The sequence below is a fragment of the Bos taurus genome, chromosome X, assembly GCF_002263795.3.
Source record: "Bos taurus isolate L1 Dominette 01449 registration number 42190680 breed Hereford chromosome X, ARS-UCD2.0, whole genome shotgun sequence".
Lineage (NCBI taxonomy): Eukaryota > Metazoa > Chordata > Mammalia > Artiodactyla > Bovidae > Bos > Bos taurus.
Window position 1 is genome coordinate 8335657 of NC_037357.1, and position 18728 is coordinate 8354384.

Below are 18728 nucleotides of genomic sequence, written 5' to 3' on the forward strand. Positions count from 1 at the left end.
TGGAGAAGGCAATGGCACCCCACTCCAGTACTCTTGCCTGGAAAATCCCATGGATGGAGGAGGCTGGTGGGCTGCAGTCCATGGGGTCGCTAAGAGTCGGGCACGACTGAGCGACTTCACTTTCACTTTTCACTTTCATACATTGGAGAAGGAAATGGCAACCCACTCCAGTGTTCTTGCCTGGAGAATCCCAGGGACGGGGGAGCCTGGTGGGCTGTCGTCTATGGGGTTGCACAGAGTCGGACACGACTGAAGTGACTTGGCATAGCTTTATATTTCTTTTTGTTAATGGTATATCAGTGAACATTTTCCTTATTTTTGTGTTGCTTATGGTTTGTCATATGTTGAGATTGTACCTTTATGCCATTTGTCTTCTAAATGTACTTTCCCCCTTAAACGCAGTATATCCACAGTATCCATTGATTTCCCTGCATCATTTCTCCACCTCTAGTTTGTTTTGTGTACTCCCACTTGTGTTATCTTTCTAACACCAAATTTGATCAAGAGAGTCTTCTGTTGACAACCTTCTAAGATCCTTCCTTATCTAACAGCCCAGCCCTGGCTTCTTTATGGCATCCGTACTGTTCTCTAGCCACCGTATGTTCTCTGCCTCTAGACCTTGCTTTTTTCGTCCTGCCCAAAGTAGTCTTTATTTTTCTCCCTTCCATATCACATAGGATTGACTAATTCAAATGTCACTCTTTTAGTGGGGAACGTTCTTGGATTCTATCTCCTTCTCTCCTTGAACGTATTTCTTACTTTTCTCTTTTCAGTAGATTACAGTTGTGCACATGTCCGAATTTGCTTCTAGATTGTTAATGCCTAGATCAGGGACTGTGTATTATTCATTTTTTTGTATCCCTGCTGCTGCTGCTGCGTCGCTTCAGTTGTGTCCGACTCTGTGTGACCACATAGATGGCAGCCCAACAGGGATCCCTAGGATATCCCTATTCCGGTAATTATAAATGAGAGTGAATAAGTACAGGACTCACTGTCAGTTTTAAAATAATTCTTTAAAAAGAAGAAATCATGCATGTGCCCCTAGTTCTATTAGATAATAGATGTTGAATTTTATTGAATGAGTTTTTAGTATACAATTTGATGGTTAAATTTTTAAATATATTTCATCATGATAGCTTGTATTGTTTACTATTTGTATTTGTATTTATTACAGTGGCCTTATATAAATTCTAGTATAATTTCTGTTTTGAGCTTCATGAATAACTTTTTGATAAGACATGGTGATATTTTGTAAGATTTCATTAAATATTTTTGTGTCCTTATTGATGAGAATAGCCCTTGTTCTACTTATCAATTGCTGCATAACAAACACCCCAAACTAAGTGATGTAAAAGAACAACCATTTTTTTATATTATGCTTAGTGATTCTGTGGATCTAGAATTCATACAGAGGTAAATAGGGTTGTCTCTTCTATGCTTCCATCCATGATGCCTGGGGTCTTAGGTGAGATAGCTTTAATGCCTGGAGGTGACAAAAGCAGGGACTGTGATCATTTGGAGACTTTATTCATGTTTGGTGCCTAGTCAGGAGTGACTTGAAGGCTGGGCTCACCTAGAACTGGTACCTTCAGTTCAGTTCAGTTCAGTTGCTCAGTTGTGTTCGACTCTTTGCGACCCCATGAATTGCAGCACGCCAGGCCTCCCTGTCCATCACAAACTCCTGGAGTTCACCCAAACTCATGTCCACTGAGTCGGTGATGCCATCCAGCCATCTCATCCTCTCTCGTCCCCTTCTCTTTCTGCCCCCAATCCCTCCCAGCATCAGAGTCTTTTTCCAATGAGTCAACTCTTCGCATGAGTTGGCCAAAGTATTGGAGTTTAGCTTCAGCATCAGTCCTTCCAAAGAAATCCCAGGACTGATCTCCTTTAGAATGGACTGGTTGGATCTCTTTTAAGTCCAAGGGACTCTCAAGAGTCTTCTCCAACACCACAGTTCAAAAGCATCAGTTCTTCGGCACTCAGCTTTCTTCACAGTCCAACTCTCACATCCATACATGAGCACAGGAAAAACCATAGCCTTGACTAGACGGACCTTTGTTGGCAAATTAATGTCTCTGCTTTTGAATATGCTATCTAGGTTGGTCATAACTTTCCTTCCAAGGAGTAAGCGTCTTTTATCTTCATGGCTGCAATCACCATCTGCAGTGATTTTGGAGCCCCAAAAAATAGTCTGACACTGTTTCCACTGTTTCCCCATCTATCTGCCATGAAGTGATGGGACCAGGTGCCATGATCTTAGTTTTCTGAATGTTGAGCTTTAAGCCAACTTTTTCACTCTCTTCTTTTAACTGTCATCAAGAGGCTTTTTAGTTCCTCTTCACTTTCTGACGTAAGGGTGCTGTCATTAAGTACCTACAAATGGTCCTTCCATGTGACTTTGGCTTCTTACTTTACTGTAAGAAGTAGCTTCTGGGGTAGAGAGACTGTACTGAGAGGCAGTGTCTAGTTCCATAGGGCTGCGAGAACCCAGTGCAGAAGTTGAATAGCCTTCTATGACCTAATCTTGGAAGCGTCGTTTTTACTGCACTCTGTTCTAGAGAAGGGGACATAGACTTCATTTCTTTTTGAGGAGCAATGTCAAACAACTTGGGGCCATGTTTTTAAACTTCCATAGTCACGTAATATATTCTCTTGATATTTATTGCTTGTATCATATTTGAGAATCATCTTAAAAACGTTTCTTTCATAAATTGAGTTGGTCAACATACACAAGCTGCTATAAAATATAGAAAAAGACGAAAATCTAGAAATTAAACATTTTTTAAGAAAATGTCCAATCTCCATGAGCCAGATAAGTCTTAAATAATATTTCCTTTTTCTTTTTTTGTACATCAAGTTGTATGTATTTTATTAATTCATTTCATACTCAGATTCCGTATGTATTTAACTTAAAACATTTTCCTTCCTGAGTTTTTATTTTTATATTAACTTTTTTATCACCCTAATTTTAAAATTTTATTTAAAAATTGTTTTTATCTGTCTTGTGGTTTCCTCTTCTGTCCACAAAGGAATATAGTACTGCTTTTATTTATTTGCTGAGCTGTGCAGCATGCAGGATCTTAGTTCCCCAACCAAAAGTCAAACCTGCTCCCACTGCAGTTGAAGTACAGAGTCTTAACCACTGGACTGCCAGGGAGGTCTCAGCACTACTATTATTTTTTAGTTCTCTTCTTTTTTTAAAAAATTACTTTATTGAGATATACTTCACAAACCATGAAATTCACTGTTATAAGGTGTACATTTAATGGTTTTTAGTACATTCACAAGAGTTGTGCAGCCATCACCACAGTCAGATTTTAGAATTTTTTCCATCCCCAGAAAAAAAACCTCATGCCATTAGCAGTCACTTTCTCCTCACCTGACTGAAAGTCTGCTGCTGCTGCTGCTGCTGCTGCTGCGTCCCTTCAGTCGTGTCCGACTCTGTGCGACCCCATAGATGGCCTCCTACCAGGCTCCTCTGTCTCTGGGATTCTCCAGGCAAGAACACTGGAGTGGGGTGCCATTGCCTTCTCCGGACTGAAAGTCTAGGCAACCATGAATGTACTTTATATAAATTTGCCTATTCTGGATATTTCATATAAATGAAGTCATACAAATATATGATTGTTTTTGAGTGGCTTCTTTGGTTTAGCATAATGTTTTTAAGGTTCATCCATGGTGTGGCATGTGTTACAACTTCATTATTTTTTATTGCCAAATAATACATTCCATTGTATGGATAGACCATATTTTGTTTATCTGTTCATCCCATGATGTACCTGTAGTTTATTTTTACCTGTTGACTTTTGTGAATAATGCTGTTATATGATTATTACTAAATAAGGTTTTGTTTGGATGTTTGTTTTTATTTCTCTCGGGTAATATACTTAAGAGTTGAGTTGCAAGGTCATTTAACTCTTTAACCTTTTGAGGAGCTACCAAACTGTTGTTTTCAATGCGACAGCACCATTTTACATTTTTACTAGCAGTGGTTTAGCATTCCGTTTCTCCAAATTCTTGCTAGCGTTTGTTATTGTCTTTCCTTTTTTTATTACAGCCATCTTAGTGGGAGTGAAGTGGTATCTTCTTGTGGTTTTGATTTCCATTTCCTTTGTGGCCAATTACATTGATCATCTTTGCAAGTGCTATATAGGCCATTTGTGTATCTTCTATATAGCACTTATTCCAGTCCTTTGCCTATATTTTTAATTGGGTTATTTGGCTTTTTAAAATTACAGAATTACAGTTCTTTATCTTTCTGGGCATAAATTCCATATCAGATGCATGATTTGTAAATATTTTCCCCCATTCTGCGGGTTATCCTTTCACTTTCTTAATGGATTCCTTTCAAGAACAAAGTTTTAATTTTGGATAGGTCAAACTTATTCTTTCTTTCATCTTGTGCCTTTGGTCTAATATTTAAGAACGATTTGCCTAACATGATTATGAAGTTTTTCTTCTGTAAATTTAGTTTTACTAAATTTAGTTTTAGCTCTTACATTTAGGTCTTTGATCCATTTTCAGTAAAGTATTGTGTATGATGTAAGAAAGGGTCCAACTTCATTGTTTTGCTTACAGATGTCCAGTTGTCCCAGCACCATTGGTTGAAAAGACTAGTTTTTCTGTGTTGAATTGGGTTAACATCCTTGTCAAAAATCAAATGACTGTCAGTCTAAGGATTTATTTCTGGACTTGAAATTTTATTTCAGTAATCTTCATAACTGTCCTTATGCCAGTAGCTTTGTAATAGGTTTTAAAGTCATGAAGTGTGAGTCCTCTGACACTGTTCTCTTTTCAAGACTATTTTGACTATTCTGTATACCTTGCATCACCCTAAGGATTTTAGGATCAAGTTTCCAATTTCTGCTAAGAAGCTAATCAGCTGGCATTTTGATAGGGGTGGCATTGAGTCTATAGATCAGTTTGGAGGGTACTGTCATCTAACAACATTAGGTCTCCAGATTCATGAACTATCTTTCTTTTGGTGTTTATTTAGCCTTCAATTTCTCTTTTTTATTAATATGGGATTATTAGCACTCACTCGAGAAAAAGTGTTATTTTATTTGCATTTCCTCATTGACCCAGGCATTTACTTCTTTTTAAAAATTTTGTAAAGTTTTCATTCCACCAGCATTGTAAATATTTAGATACTACTAAGTGCAATACTTTTGTCAACTATTTTAATATTTTCTAAGATGTTTATAATATCACTAAGAAATTTCAGTTTATAAAGTTGATTCCTACCGTTTTCAGATTCCTTTTAATTCAAAAGTTAAGGACGATGGATCATCGTTATGTATAATCAGGTGATGGATTTACTGAATTTGATTTCATTTTATTGTTAAAATGTAAATTTTGGTATACAAATATGTATTTATTGAAGTAATGTGATGCCACTTATTGTTGCATCTTAATGACGTTGATCTGAATTAAATCTTAGAATGTTAGAAAAAGCTAATGTTTTTTCTCCCCTTCTTGCTGTAGTCGGTAGTAGATGATTGGATAGAGTCATACAAGCATGACCGAGATATAGCACTTCTTGACCTCATCAACTTTTTTATTCAGTGTTCAGGCTGTAAAGGTAAGATATATTTATTTTGGAATCAGAATATTCCCAAATGTTATCTTCTTTTTTGTTTCACCTAAAGATTATTAACATTTTGTGTGGAAAATAATGCCAAGATGTTGAGTTATTTGCATTATAACTATACAAAATATGTAAAGTAAAAAGAGTAAAGAACGAAGAGAGGAAGTCTGTTGAGACTGTTGGATTCTATGTGAAAGTTAATGAAGAACTTGGTAATTTATAATGTTATGTTACTTTTATTAGATATATTTCCCACTTTCAGCATCTGGTTTTAGGAACAAAGAAATGGATTAAGAAGGGAGGAAGAAGATAATGAAGAGATACAGGTTCAAGTGGCAGGGAATTGTAAAGTGTAGGGAGTTAAAAAGTGCCATGAATTACAGTAAGAAAGTAAGTAAGTAGGTAAGTAAGTAACTAAGTAAGTTAAGTAAGGTATTGGTGAAATTTCCAGATTTTTTCCCCTAAAAGAGAAACTCTGGAGTGGGGTCTTGTTTAAAGTGTTTATACTTTATTTTAAAAGATTTTGAATTAAGAGTATGGAAAATATAAAATGTAGAAATGTCTTTCCTGAGACAAAAACTTACAGTGCACACATTTGGCCAGAGGGACAAAACTGTGTAAATTGGGGAGTCTTATACCCTGATGTGAATCCGTAAATGAAGTAGTCAAGATCATGGGCAGGTTCTGACCTAGTCTGTCTCCCTAAACTTGGCCCATCCTTGAAATTCTACAAGAAAAATGCACAGGCAAATAAATGTTACAGAGTTTTCCAAGGCTATTCTTTTTAAAAATGAAAATGGCACCAAAAACATGGGCATTAGAAGTCAGGAGGAGGGAAGATTGCTTAAAAATAGATGGAAAAAATTAAGATGCTAAAGAATGGTTTAAACAGATCTGAAGAAAAGATCCCAAGAAGCAATCTACTCATTTAATTCCATAAAACTTCTTTGAAAATCCTGTCATTGAAATTGGAAAACAAGTAATATTATAAGAACTGATGCATTTTATAGGGTTGATCACAACTTTCAGTGCGATCTTCATATTAAATGTTATATGTGAGGCCTGATAGACAAATCTGTTAACTTCTTGAATCTATGGTCTTCATAATGCCATTAATGTGGTCAGTTTTGAGAATTTTTTAAAAACGTCTGAACTTTAGAGTACAGAGAGTTGCCTAGTTTACTCAGCTTCTTAGCTAGAAATATCTGCGTATCAGTATTAGAAAATTCTACTGAATCTGCTCAGAGGAAGTGTTGTGGTAATGACAGTATGATAAACCAGATAAACTCTTTAGAAAATGAGATATGTTGATATTATTTTTATTTTGCCCATGTCCATTCCATCTTTCTGGAATAGAAGGGCACAAGTACGTGTTTATTGTGTTATGTAATTAAGGGCCATGTCCTTTCTCTTTAAATTTTTTGAAGCGGAAGGTTGATGACAAAACAACTGAACAGGTGCCAGAAATAATTTGATGAGTTGAAATTCAGTCTTAGTTGATCCATTATAGTTTCCTGATTAGGTTTCTAAATAAGCAGTTTTAAAACAAAGCCGTAGTCAGAGCGTTTTCCCTTTATCGGATACATTCCTTTTCTGGCCTCATTGTATTTATAAATAAGGAACTTAACCATTCAACAGTTGGATATATCTTATCATAAATCAGGTTGTGAAGATTTTTTAAAATTGAAGGTATTGAAAACTTAAACACCACTATAATAATAATTTTAGAATCATGGAAGAGTCATAAAGTGGATTTTACCATGTTAAGGTCATTACGTACTTAAACATACTCAAAAAATATTTTGATGGAATTCCTTTTTAAATGAATTAGACACATATTTAAGTATATACAGTGTACTTTAACCTATTCCTGTGGATCTAGGATTGTTATTATGAGTGTCAGTTATTTTACTGTAGTTAATGCTTTTTGTAGCTCTTGAGGTAGGTGGAGAGATGTTTGGCCCCACACTGAGTGGCTCCAGACCGCTCTGTGGTTGGTGATTCTGCAGCCAATGTTGTTTCCTTTTTTCTTTTCTGGTTGACTGTCACTTTTCAGTTTACCAGTTTTTAAATAACTCATTTCATGTCCCCCACACTTTTAAGGCAGTGGGATCTGGCCTGGTGTCCTGATGGCTCCTTCATACCTGCCTCAGAAGAATTAAATGCATGAAGTTTGTGACAGCCACTTTCTTTTCTCTTTATATTTGAGTTTATGACTGTTACATGATTTATTAGATGTGAGGAGGAGCTTTAGAAGTTTGTCAAGCTGTATGCAATATGTTTACTTTGACATATCTAAATGTTTATTTCATATAAATTATTTCAGGGATTGAGTTACTTGTTCTCTAGCATTACCAAATTTACAGTATTTGGGTATAAAGTATGGAAAGTTTTTGAGATATATTCATGGCTCTAAATAAAAATTAAAAACTCCTTCAAAACGTTTTTGAGAATGTGCTTCTTTAGCTGGAGAAATCATGCTTGCTTCCAAATTTGTTATTATTTGTAAACAACCATTTGTTTTTTTTAAGGTGGTAAGTAAGGGTTCTTTTACAGTACCAGTATAAATTGATATCACCTGGGGCTGGGCAACATGATGTTGACTAATAATGTCACAGAAATTATTTATAATTTCTCTTTGCCTTAGCATCAGTTTTCTCATTTGTAAAGCCAGGATTATAGTACCTGCTATACAGGCTTGTTTTCAGGGCTTAAGTGGCCGGTGCATAGGAGGCTCAGTGGATGTTAGTTCATGTTCTAATTCTGCTGGCTTTGTTGGACTACTGGAAGGTCTTAAATTGCATGTCTATAGAGAAGGAGCTCACATAGCTGTTGCTCTTTCAGATTAGGAGTTGGAAAGACAGTATGATGTTTTGTTGCTGTTTTTAGTTTTATATACACACACATGCACACATACACAAAATAGAGCTTGGTCAATTGAAATACATCTATTAATTGTATCTAATTTTTATAATAAATCTCGTCTTCCTGTACCAAGACATTCTTTTATTTTTTGGCTACACCTTGCACCATGCTCGATCTTACTTCCCTGTCCAGAGATGGAACCTGTGCCCCCTGTATTGGGAGCACATAGTCTTAATTACTGGACTGCCAGGGGAGTCCCAAGACATCCTTCTAGATATTATTATATTTATAGTATTCATAGTGATTAGACTGGCAAAGTATAAATAATATAGAAATGTAGTTTAAAAAATTCACTTTTTACAGTTATTCTTTTTTTTTTGGTGACACCCTATCAATGAAAATTCATGTATGACTTCTTGCATTGTCTCCTACTCATACTTTTTCCCTAGAAATTCCTTTTCTGATATTTGACATATACCTGGCTAACTTTTACACTTGTCTTTTATTTTTGAAACATATTAATATTTGATTAACAGTGTTGTGTTAATTTCAGGTATACAACAAAGTGATACAGTTATACTACTACTTGTAATGTGTATCCTTTCTCCCCTCCTATCCCATCCTCCTTTAAAAGGAAATGTCCACTATCAGATTCCTTCTCTGTGAAACACCTACTTACTCAAATCTCAATTCTTTTCTTTCCTTTTTTTTAGCCTATCTTGGTTTTTCCACTCATTAGGGCATTTATTATGTACTACCTTTAATACTTTATCCCTGCCAACCCCCCCACCCCATTATTCTTTGTTTAAACTTACAACTAGGTTACAGACTTCTGGATGAGCAGGAACTACAACTTACTACTTTTGTTTATTTGAAGTCCTTTGAGGTGGATGGTGGGATACAGTTGCCTTATGTACAGTTGTGCTTAATAAAGAAACCTGCCCAAAGTGAATTCTTCCTATTACTCTTTCCCTTATTTTCTTCAGGTTCATCCTCAGGGCTTTAAATGTTATCCTAGATGGCTGCCTCATTATTGATGACATATGTTTTATATTAAAGAATTTAGCCAATATACATATTCTAGGAGTGAGTAAAGTGAGTTAGGTAGAAATGGCTAAGGCTGATTGTTCCATGAAAAGAAAGAGAAGATACCTGTCAGAAGTGTGGGTCTGTTTTCTTATATATGTTGAGAATGGTGTTTGTGCTTTATAGGATTGAGTATCATGGTGAAGATCACGTGATATAGAAGTATACCTTATTGTGTGACTGTAGACATATTAGTGTTAGAGATGGACTTAGAAGTTCTCTATTTTTTTATTTACCATGTATTAACTTCTTACTCTTTGAAATTTCAGGTGTTGTCACAGCAGAAATGTTTAGACATATGCAGAACTCTGAAATAATTCGAAAAATGACTGAAGAGTTTGATGAGGTAAGTTAATACCCTAAATATTGTGATAATTTTATGTACCTTGATCTTCAGAATATAAAATTTTGAATATTAGTGTTGTAGATAAAAGCTTTGGTAGTAGAAATCCAGTTAAATGATGGCCATGTGACCTTGGGCAAATTGTTGTCTTAGCGTAAGTTTCATCATCTGTAAAATGGAGCTACAAATACTTAAAGGGCTCTTAAGAAAGCTGAATGCAATGTTTGAAAACTTCCTTAGCATTTTACAATGTCTGGCACATAGTAAGAACTAAATGTTAGCTCTTTTGTTAAAAAATTAAAATTTCAACCGAGAATAAAATTAAGTGCCCATGAGCATGTGTAAGCTCAGGCAAAGATAAATGCATGCAGGTATATTTTATTGTTTAAAGTCTTATTTATGTTTCACATGTGAATAACAAGAACAATATAAATACATAATAAATAGTAGCTTAGACCTTAGTTGATTATCATAGTGATGTCTTTGAAGTATTATTGCCAATAAAGACATATTTAGATTTACTGTAATATAAACTCCGTCAAGGCAGGGATTTTTGTTTGTTTTGTTCACATCTGTATTCAAGCCCCAGTAGTTTTTACTCTTCAAAACTTTTCATTGTGAATTTTTAAGTAGAAAGCCTTTCTCATTTGAGTTTTATATGGTTTTTTTTTTTTTTTTTACCTTATTCAGATGAAGGAGCTTTCAACTATTTTTCTGAAAGATAAGAATTGTTAAAATGGTTTTGATGATCACTAAGTGCTATTAATCAGTCTCTAAGTTGTTGAGATGTAATTATGAGGAATGGTGTTATTTTAACCTTCTGATATTAAATGTTTTAGTGAGAACTTTGTTCTCAATAGCTATTTGAAATAAGATACCTGAAATAAGATTTGGAAATACCAGCAAACCAAGTTGCTAACAACAGTTAAGATGCTACCTTTTCAGTATAGTGCTTAAATGAGCCAATCAGAAAATAGAAGAAAACCTTTTTGTGGAGTATTGGGATCTTATTTTCAGATGAGACATAGTTCAACTTGTGTGTGGCTTTACTTAAAATTTTTTAAAATATATGGCTCTAATGACAAAATTTAATTGTTAAAAAATTTACTAAACCATAATGACCTTAGGACATTCTTGTCAGAAATTTCTATGTAGTATTGGTCTCTGCGTTTATTCTTAAGACTTGTTTGTTTTTAATGATTTATGGAGGACCTTAGTGTATCTTTGTTGGTGAATGCCCCATATTATACATAGGAATACTTGAGTACCTGTCTTTACAGGTCATTCTAGCTTGTTTTCACTTAAAAAAAGTTATTGTTTACATCTGCCGAGTATTTGATATCCTGAAGCTAATAAAAACATACATTGTAATCCTTTGATTGTTTATAAGTCATACATGAATCTATTAGACTGGCTGGGAATATGATTTCATCATGTTGAATCATTAAAACAGGCAACTTTGGTTTGATTTTTGCTCAGTTTTGTTTTAAAGAAATTCAGTGACTATATCTTTGCTTATCAGAATAAAGTTTTATTTGATGGCAGAGGCTTTTTATTTTGGTATGTAATTAGTATATATTTTCATTGGTTGGAGTGAATTCAGACTATCCATTTTTATCTTAAATAAAAGACCAGATGTGTTCAAAGGTATCTCTACCTTTGCATATTATTCTTCTGCCTACTTTTGAGGATTTATTATAGAAGATGAGATAAAGGAGTCTTTTCAGCTTCTGCCTAGAGTATTTCAAAAACAATTTTATTGAATTATGGGTTTTAAGTGAAATTGCTGTTTAAAATTTCTATTTTAGGATAGTGGAGATTATCCACTTACCATGGCTGGTCCTCAGTGGAAGAAGTTCAAATCCAGTTTCTGTGAATTCATTGGCGTATTAGTACGGCAGTGTCAATATAGTATCATATACGATGAGTACATGATGGATACAGTCATTTCACTTCTTACAGGATTGTCTGACTCACAAGTCAGAGCATTTCGACATACAAGCACCCTGGCAGGTCAGTATTTAGAAATCTTTTTTTTGCATTTTCTTAGGTTAGAGATGAAAATGGTTTTCATTAAAAGGAATGACATTATGGTGACAAATTAATTTTATTTATTAAATAGCCCCTAAGAGCACATTCTCCCCTTTCCTCCAACTCCCATGAATTATGGAGAATGGAATGATAGTTTGGTTCTCTGAAGACATACTATAATTTTCTTGTGTTAAACCTACTTGATTCCTATCTACCTCTTCTCCCTTTCTGTGGCATAGTAATCTGTTTGGTCTTGAAATATGTTTTATCAGGGAAGGTATTGACATCAAATTTGGGGAGCAGTGATTTTGGATATGTAGTTCTAAATGACCTGTGTGCATAGGCACTACTAGCATAGTCCCAGTAAGATTGTCCCTATAGGATGATGCTTATTTAACCACATCAAAAAAGTTGGTTTTTCTTATGCTTCTGAGTAACTTTAGGCTGAGTCAGTTTCTCTGATTTTTACATGAAATAAGTTATATTTTTAAGGCTCACATGATTAATTCTAGAACAGTGATTTTTGATGTTGATGTTGATAAAATGTCCCCGTTTCTCTTTTGTGCTAAAGGTAAAATTGTTCATATACCATTATTGAATATGTGCCTTTTAATTTGAGTATGAGTAAATTGACCAGGCATTAATTGTTAAGTATTCTATGCATTAATGATAGAATATTTTGATTTCTACAAAAATTTTTCATTCTCTAAATGTGGGGATATTTTTCCTTTAGAGTATTTCCCTAAAGAATTAAAGCTGTGATTAAAGATGTTCTTTTGCTCAGCCCTCCATTAAAAAAAATGCAGACAGTCTCCCTGTAGGTTTTTAGATTTGAGGTCACAAATTATGAATGTGATTGATCTGTGTACTTAGGTAGCTTTGATTTTAAGAACTTGAATGGTTAAAGTAAATTAAAAACATATAATGGGCAAGGTGAATAATTTTAGATCAGAATGAGAAAATGGTTTGCTGAGGGTATACAATAGCTCAGAGCAGAAGATTGGGAATCTCTTTTAAAGAGAGCTGCTGCTGCTGCTAAGTCACTTCTGTCGTGTCCGACTCTGTGCCACCCCATAGACAGCAGCCCACCAGGCTCCCCCCGTCCCTGGGATTCTCCAGGCGAGAACACTGGAGTGGGTTGCCATTTCCTTCTCCAGTGCATGAAAGTGAAAAGTGAAAGTGAAGTCACTCAGTCGTGTCCGACTCCTAGCGACCCATGGACTGCAGCCTACCAGGCTCCACCATCCATGGGATTTTCCAGGCAAGAGTACTGGAGTGGGGTGCCATTGCCTTCTCCGTTTAAAGAGAGCTAGTAGCCAGAAATTAAGGTTTAGTTTTGTGGTGTTCTGTCATGCAGTGAATCAGGCTTGAGAAGTAGTCTGACCTAAGCTAAAAAAAAAGCACAATATGTTCAGATATTTCAATTAATAAGTTTGAAATCACAGGCAGTGAGTTCTGTCTCAGTAGCAAGAGTTCAATAACAAGGTGGAGATCTGGAGAAACTCTGATACAAAGCACTTCATTGAGTGACATTTTACTCTGTACTTTTGACTTTTTATCTTGATCTGTCTTTCATAATTGCATCATTGTCTTTATGATGATATATAATAAGAGTAAAATTAAAGGAAATCAAATACTGATAAAACTGTCCAACATTTCTACACACTGTACTTTGATAAAAAGCACTTACGTTCCCTCCCCCTTTGGTTGCTGGATAGCTAAATGACTGCTGTATTAGTCAAAATTTATTTAGAAGGTAAATCATGATCTCTTGAAAAGGTTATTGTAGGGGACCTATCATTGAATAGTGAGCATAGTCTAGAGTAATATTATCTAGTTTTGAATCTTGTTTTAACTATGTATATGAATTGTGTAGTTTGAGGCAGATTTCTTAAGCTCCCTGAACTTAAGATTCTTCATGAATGAAATGAGAATAATATTTAATTTGAGGGCTGTTGTAAGGATTAGGAGTTAATCCGAGAAATACTTAACATAGCTAACTGACTGACATATAGTAAGTATTCGATACACATTAGCTGTTGTTGTACTATTATTGTCATTTGTAGCATCTGTATTTTTCTATTAGAAGTGGAACAGCCCATCTTGTTTTTAATTTTTCTTAAGTAGATCATAACTTGTAAATTTTTCTGTGAGACTAATTTCAACATTTTCCATTTAAAAATAGCTATGAAGTTGATGACAGCTTTGGTGAATGTGGCACTAAATCTTAGCATTAATATGGATAATACACAAAGACAGTATGAGGCAGAACGGAATAAAATGATTGGAAAACGAGCCAATGAGAGGCTAGAACTCCTGCTACAGAAGCGGAAAGAGGTACACTCTTGTACTGAATATTTAAGCTGTTAATGTGTGACCAACTTAGTCACCATTAATTATGATATATAACTTTTCTAGTTCATCAGATAAAATTTTTTGAAAAATTTAAACAATATGTTTAAAGTTGTTTATACATCTAACTTATTTTTATTGACTGTCCATGCCAATAGTACCTTCTGTATATATTTCCTTTCTGTGTGGACTAGGATTAAGAGTTGAACTCTTCAAGTAAGGAGTCCTGGGCCAGTCTGACAAGTTGTCTTATGCTTTATTGTTATTCATGTCTACTGTGAAATTCTATCTCCTAACTCTACCCTCAATTTATTGTCGGGATCAAATGAGGTTTCACTTATGTAAATCCCTTTGAAAAATAGGGATAAGCTATTTATGGTGTCATAATCCATGTTTTTGGTGGGTGTGTGTGTGTGTGTGTGTGTGTATGTTTTGTGTGTGTAGTGTAAGAGACCCTTGTGTAACATTAATGACTGACCACCAAATTCAACTTTGAATGAGGAAAATGTTTTTTCAGTTCTATGCTAAAAAGTAATTAATAAAATTTTTGGTATTGGTTTTTTTTTTTTTTTGGCCATGCCATGCAGCATGTGGGATCTTAGTTTTCGGACAGGGATTGAACCCAGGCCCCAGCAGTGAAAGTGCTGAGTACTAACTACTGTACCACTAGGGGATTCCCTCGATGTTGTGTTTTTTTATTTAAATTCCTTCTTCATTGGTAATATAATATTTTGCTATCTGATATTGGGAATGTTTATTTTTATTTTGAATAGGCAAAGTCTGATGTTTCAAAAACATTGCTAATGTAGTTGAGCTAAAATATTTGCCATGGGATATTTGCCATGGTATTCCATAAATTACTTGATTCTGACATTTTGTGGGGGTGATTGTAGTAACTATAATTTAAAAGTTGGTCATTTCTGAGATAGCCAATAACTTTTAAAAGTGCCCCTTGCCCAAGAAAAGCCAGAAAAATCTTGCCCACATTTCCCCCATGCCTAAATTTTTCTTTTTCGTAAACATTTGAACCATGAACAACATATGTTTGAACTGTGCAGATCCATTTACACATGGATTTTTTTTTCAGTAGTAAATAGTACAGTTCTTATATGATCCATGGTTGGTTGAATCTTTGGTTGTGAAACCTTGTATGTGCAGAAACCGTGGATACAGTGAAACTGCATATACAGAGGGCCACCTATAGGTTTTACTTAGATTTTCAACTGTGCAGAGGGTCAGCAACCCTAACCCCTACATTGTTCAAGGATTAACTGTAGTTCAAATGAATTGACCTTTTACCCTTTAATTTAGTTAATAAATTGCATTGGATGCTTTATTAGCTGAACATAATGTATAAAATTATGGCCTTATTCTGAACATAGAATGAATGGATATAAAAGAGTTTTGAGTTTAAAATTCTTCTATCACATAAGATATTAATACTTCTAGGTTGGGTTGAGTTTTTAAACATGTTGAAAGCCCTCCTGTGCCTTTGATTGTGCTAATGAATACAAGTACGTGCCCTGTTCGCATTATTTGGAAATGTGAGATTACACTTGTGAAAAGAAAAAAAGTGTTTTATGAAAACACAGAACATAATTCTGAAAGCTCATTGATACTTAGAGTGTGAAAGATTTTTCTTGTAATTCTGAAGCTCTGAATCAATTTTCTCTTAACTCTAAAGCTCTGAATTGAAAATATATGGAAGTAAATAAGTCATCCAAGATTTGAAATGTTTAGTTGATTATTTCAAGTGAGCCTTGTTTCCCTTAAAAATATTTAGCAAGAAGACAAATTTTTTGCCAAGGCATTTTACTCAAACTTTTTTGTTCTTTGATTAGGCAGTAGATAACATGAGTTAATTTTCAGATGCTAAAGACCAAGATAATGAAGCATTGTTATTTTTTTATATGAACATAAATGTTATTTAATAGATAAGTAATATAATAAAATGGGCTTCCCTGGTGGCTCAGAGGTTAAAGCGTCTGCCTCCAATGCGGGAGATCCGGGTTTGATCCCTGGGTCAGGAAGATCCCCTGGAGAAGGAAATGGTAACCCACTCCAGTATTCTTGCCTGGAGAATACCATGGACGGAGAAGCCTGGTAGGCTACATTCCACGGAGTCGCAGAGAGTCGGACACGACTGAGCGACTTCACTATACTCACTAGTATAATAAACTACTTAAAAGATTTCTTTACATACATTTATACAATAGAAATATGTGACCATCTGAAAAAATTAGTCAACCAGCTAAACATTAGCAATGACATTAACAACAATGTAGAAATATTCCAGGTATCAAGGGAGTTTAGCTACCTTTTATGCAACAGCTTTTAGTTTTTCTATGTGGACACTTTTCATTTAGTGAAATTAAAAATTGCATGAAAATATCAAAACTCTGGAGAAACATACATTTGTGTTTGTACCAACTTTTACAAGTTCTTTTGGTTGTTTTCTATTATAATTGCAAAGCAATGATGTGTTCTTTTCAGCTTCAAGAAAATCAAGATGAAATAGAAAATATGATGAATGCAATATTTAAGGGAGTGTTTGTACATAGATACCGGTAAGTCAGGACAGTTTTTTCTATGTAACTCTTATTCTCTTCAAGTTTGGTTATTTAGTGGTTTAGGCAATATAAATTTAGTGGTAACAGTGTTAAGAGTAAGATCAGTGTTAGAATCTAAGGTCTTCCACTGATTGGGACACTCAAGACAAGTTACTTAACTGCTCTGAACTTTATTTTCTATCTGAAAAATGGGGGAATGTTGTGCTCGACTTGTAGATGCCCAGAAAATGGAAGCTACTACTGTTACTAGGAGTGAGGGTACAGAACACTTAATTGCTTTTGGATGTACTGTGTTAGCAGAGACTGTACATTTTGATTCCTGATTCTTTCCTCTTCGATTTGAATATCAGTGGGAAAATTTGAGTAGATTTAAGTGAGTTGTTGCCCTTATTTTGAATGAGCAGAAGAAAGAAATAGGTAGTCTTGCCACCATTTCTGCAGTAACCTGTTCTTTAAATATTGGTGGCATTTTTATTTAACTTTGTCATTTTCTTAATTTGGCAGTTACTAAATCAGGTTAATACTTGCTTTGTAATATCCTTTTGTCCATTCTTACCTTTTTATTTCTACTGTTACCATTACTTTAGTCTATTCCTTCATCATTCTAGAGATTATTGCAGTTGTCTTAAAACGTTCTTTTGTTGAATCATTCCTCTACTCAAAAGCGTTGAATGACTTACCAGTACCTACAGGATGAATTCAGAATAATTTATATGATGTTCAAATCCAAATTGAGCTTGGCCTCAATATTAGGTGTAACTAATTCTCACCTGGAAAATACACTGTAACCAGACTAATGTTCCGACTGTCTTCTGAATACACCGTGCCCAGCAGGTGTGAATAAAGGCTGGGGTATGACATGATAGAGAAGGTGGGAGTTGGATTTTGTTTGTAGGTTTATTGAACTTTAAATATTTATTTAGTGATAATTGTACTTCGACAACTAGACTGTAAGCTTTGGGCAAATGCTTCAATTCTTCTTGTAAATCCCCAGTAATACTTAAGGTAGTGGTATGTTCATAGTAGGTATCAAGTATTGGCGTTGCATAAAGAATCCACAAGTCCTGTGGTATACTGATACTAACATGCATAATTTTCTTTCTTCCATGCAGTGATGCAATAGCTGAAATCCGAGCTATTTGCATTGAAGAAATTGGCATTTGGATGAAAATGTATAGTGATGCCTTTCTTAATGACAGTTATTTAAAATATGTTGGTTGGACTATGCATGATAAGGTAAGATATATATAGTGCTTTTCTTTCTACACATAAGCATAGCTATGTGCTACTGTCATTCATAGTGAATTATCTGCATATACGTGTAACTGGGAGCACATTCCTGTAGGCTTCTCTCCTTTATTCTTCTCTATCTGTTCATGAATATATGGTCTCTATCACATAAAGTACCCTAGATTTTTGAATCTTGGGCACTGATTTAGCCTTTGATCATGAAACAATTTTTGTACTGAAACAACAGGATCATGTAGGTGATGGTGGTAGTGGTAAGACATTTCTTAAGAATAGTAAGAAGAATTCTTACTCTGTTAATATATAAGTGCTACATATATACATATACTTAAATTTCTTTAATTTTGATTCTATTGATAAACATGTATCTTAGCCAGATTATAAATTATCACTTGGCCTCTAACCTTTTTAATTTTTTTTAATTGATCTGCCTTTCCCTTAGGCTGTCTCTTCACCTAGCCTTGATCTTTGTATATATCCCTTACAAATATTATCTTCTATAAAGGAAAACTTACTGTGAAATATGCTACTGTCGTCTTTCCCAATAACATTGCTCTGAACAAATTTTCAAAATATTTTCATTTGACCTACAGTAATAGTAACCCAAAGGTATTTAGTCTAAAACGTATATATTGATTCCTATTTT

At 34.6% G+C, this 18728-nt stretch overlaps 1 protein-coding gene across 8 annotated transcripts in view; it reads left to right on the forward strand.

Moving 5' to 3' along the window:
* The window catches only part of STAG2 (stromal antigen 2), a 129827-nt gene that overhangs the window by 57196 nt on the left and 53903 nt on the right, over window positions 1–18728 (forward strand). For all 8 annotated transcript variants that reach the window (NM_001354660.1, NM_001354661.1, XM_024988254.2 and 5 more), the window contains exons 5-10: window positions 5485–5581; window positions 9808–9884; window positions 11690–11894; window positions 14098–14249; window positions 16758–16831; window positions 17947–18070. In NM_001354660.1, the coding sequence (NP_001341589.1) occupies window positions 5485–5581; window positions 9808–9884; window positions 11690–11894; window positions 14098–14249; window positions 16758–16831; window positions 17947–18070 (729 nt within the window). The remainder of the gene's footprint in view (window positions 1–5484; window positions 5582–9807; window positions 9885–11689; window positions 11895–14097; window positions 14250–16757; window positions 16832–17946; window positions 18071–18728) is intronic.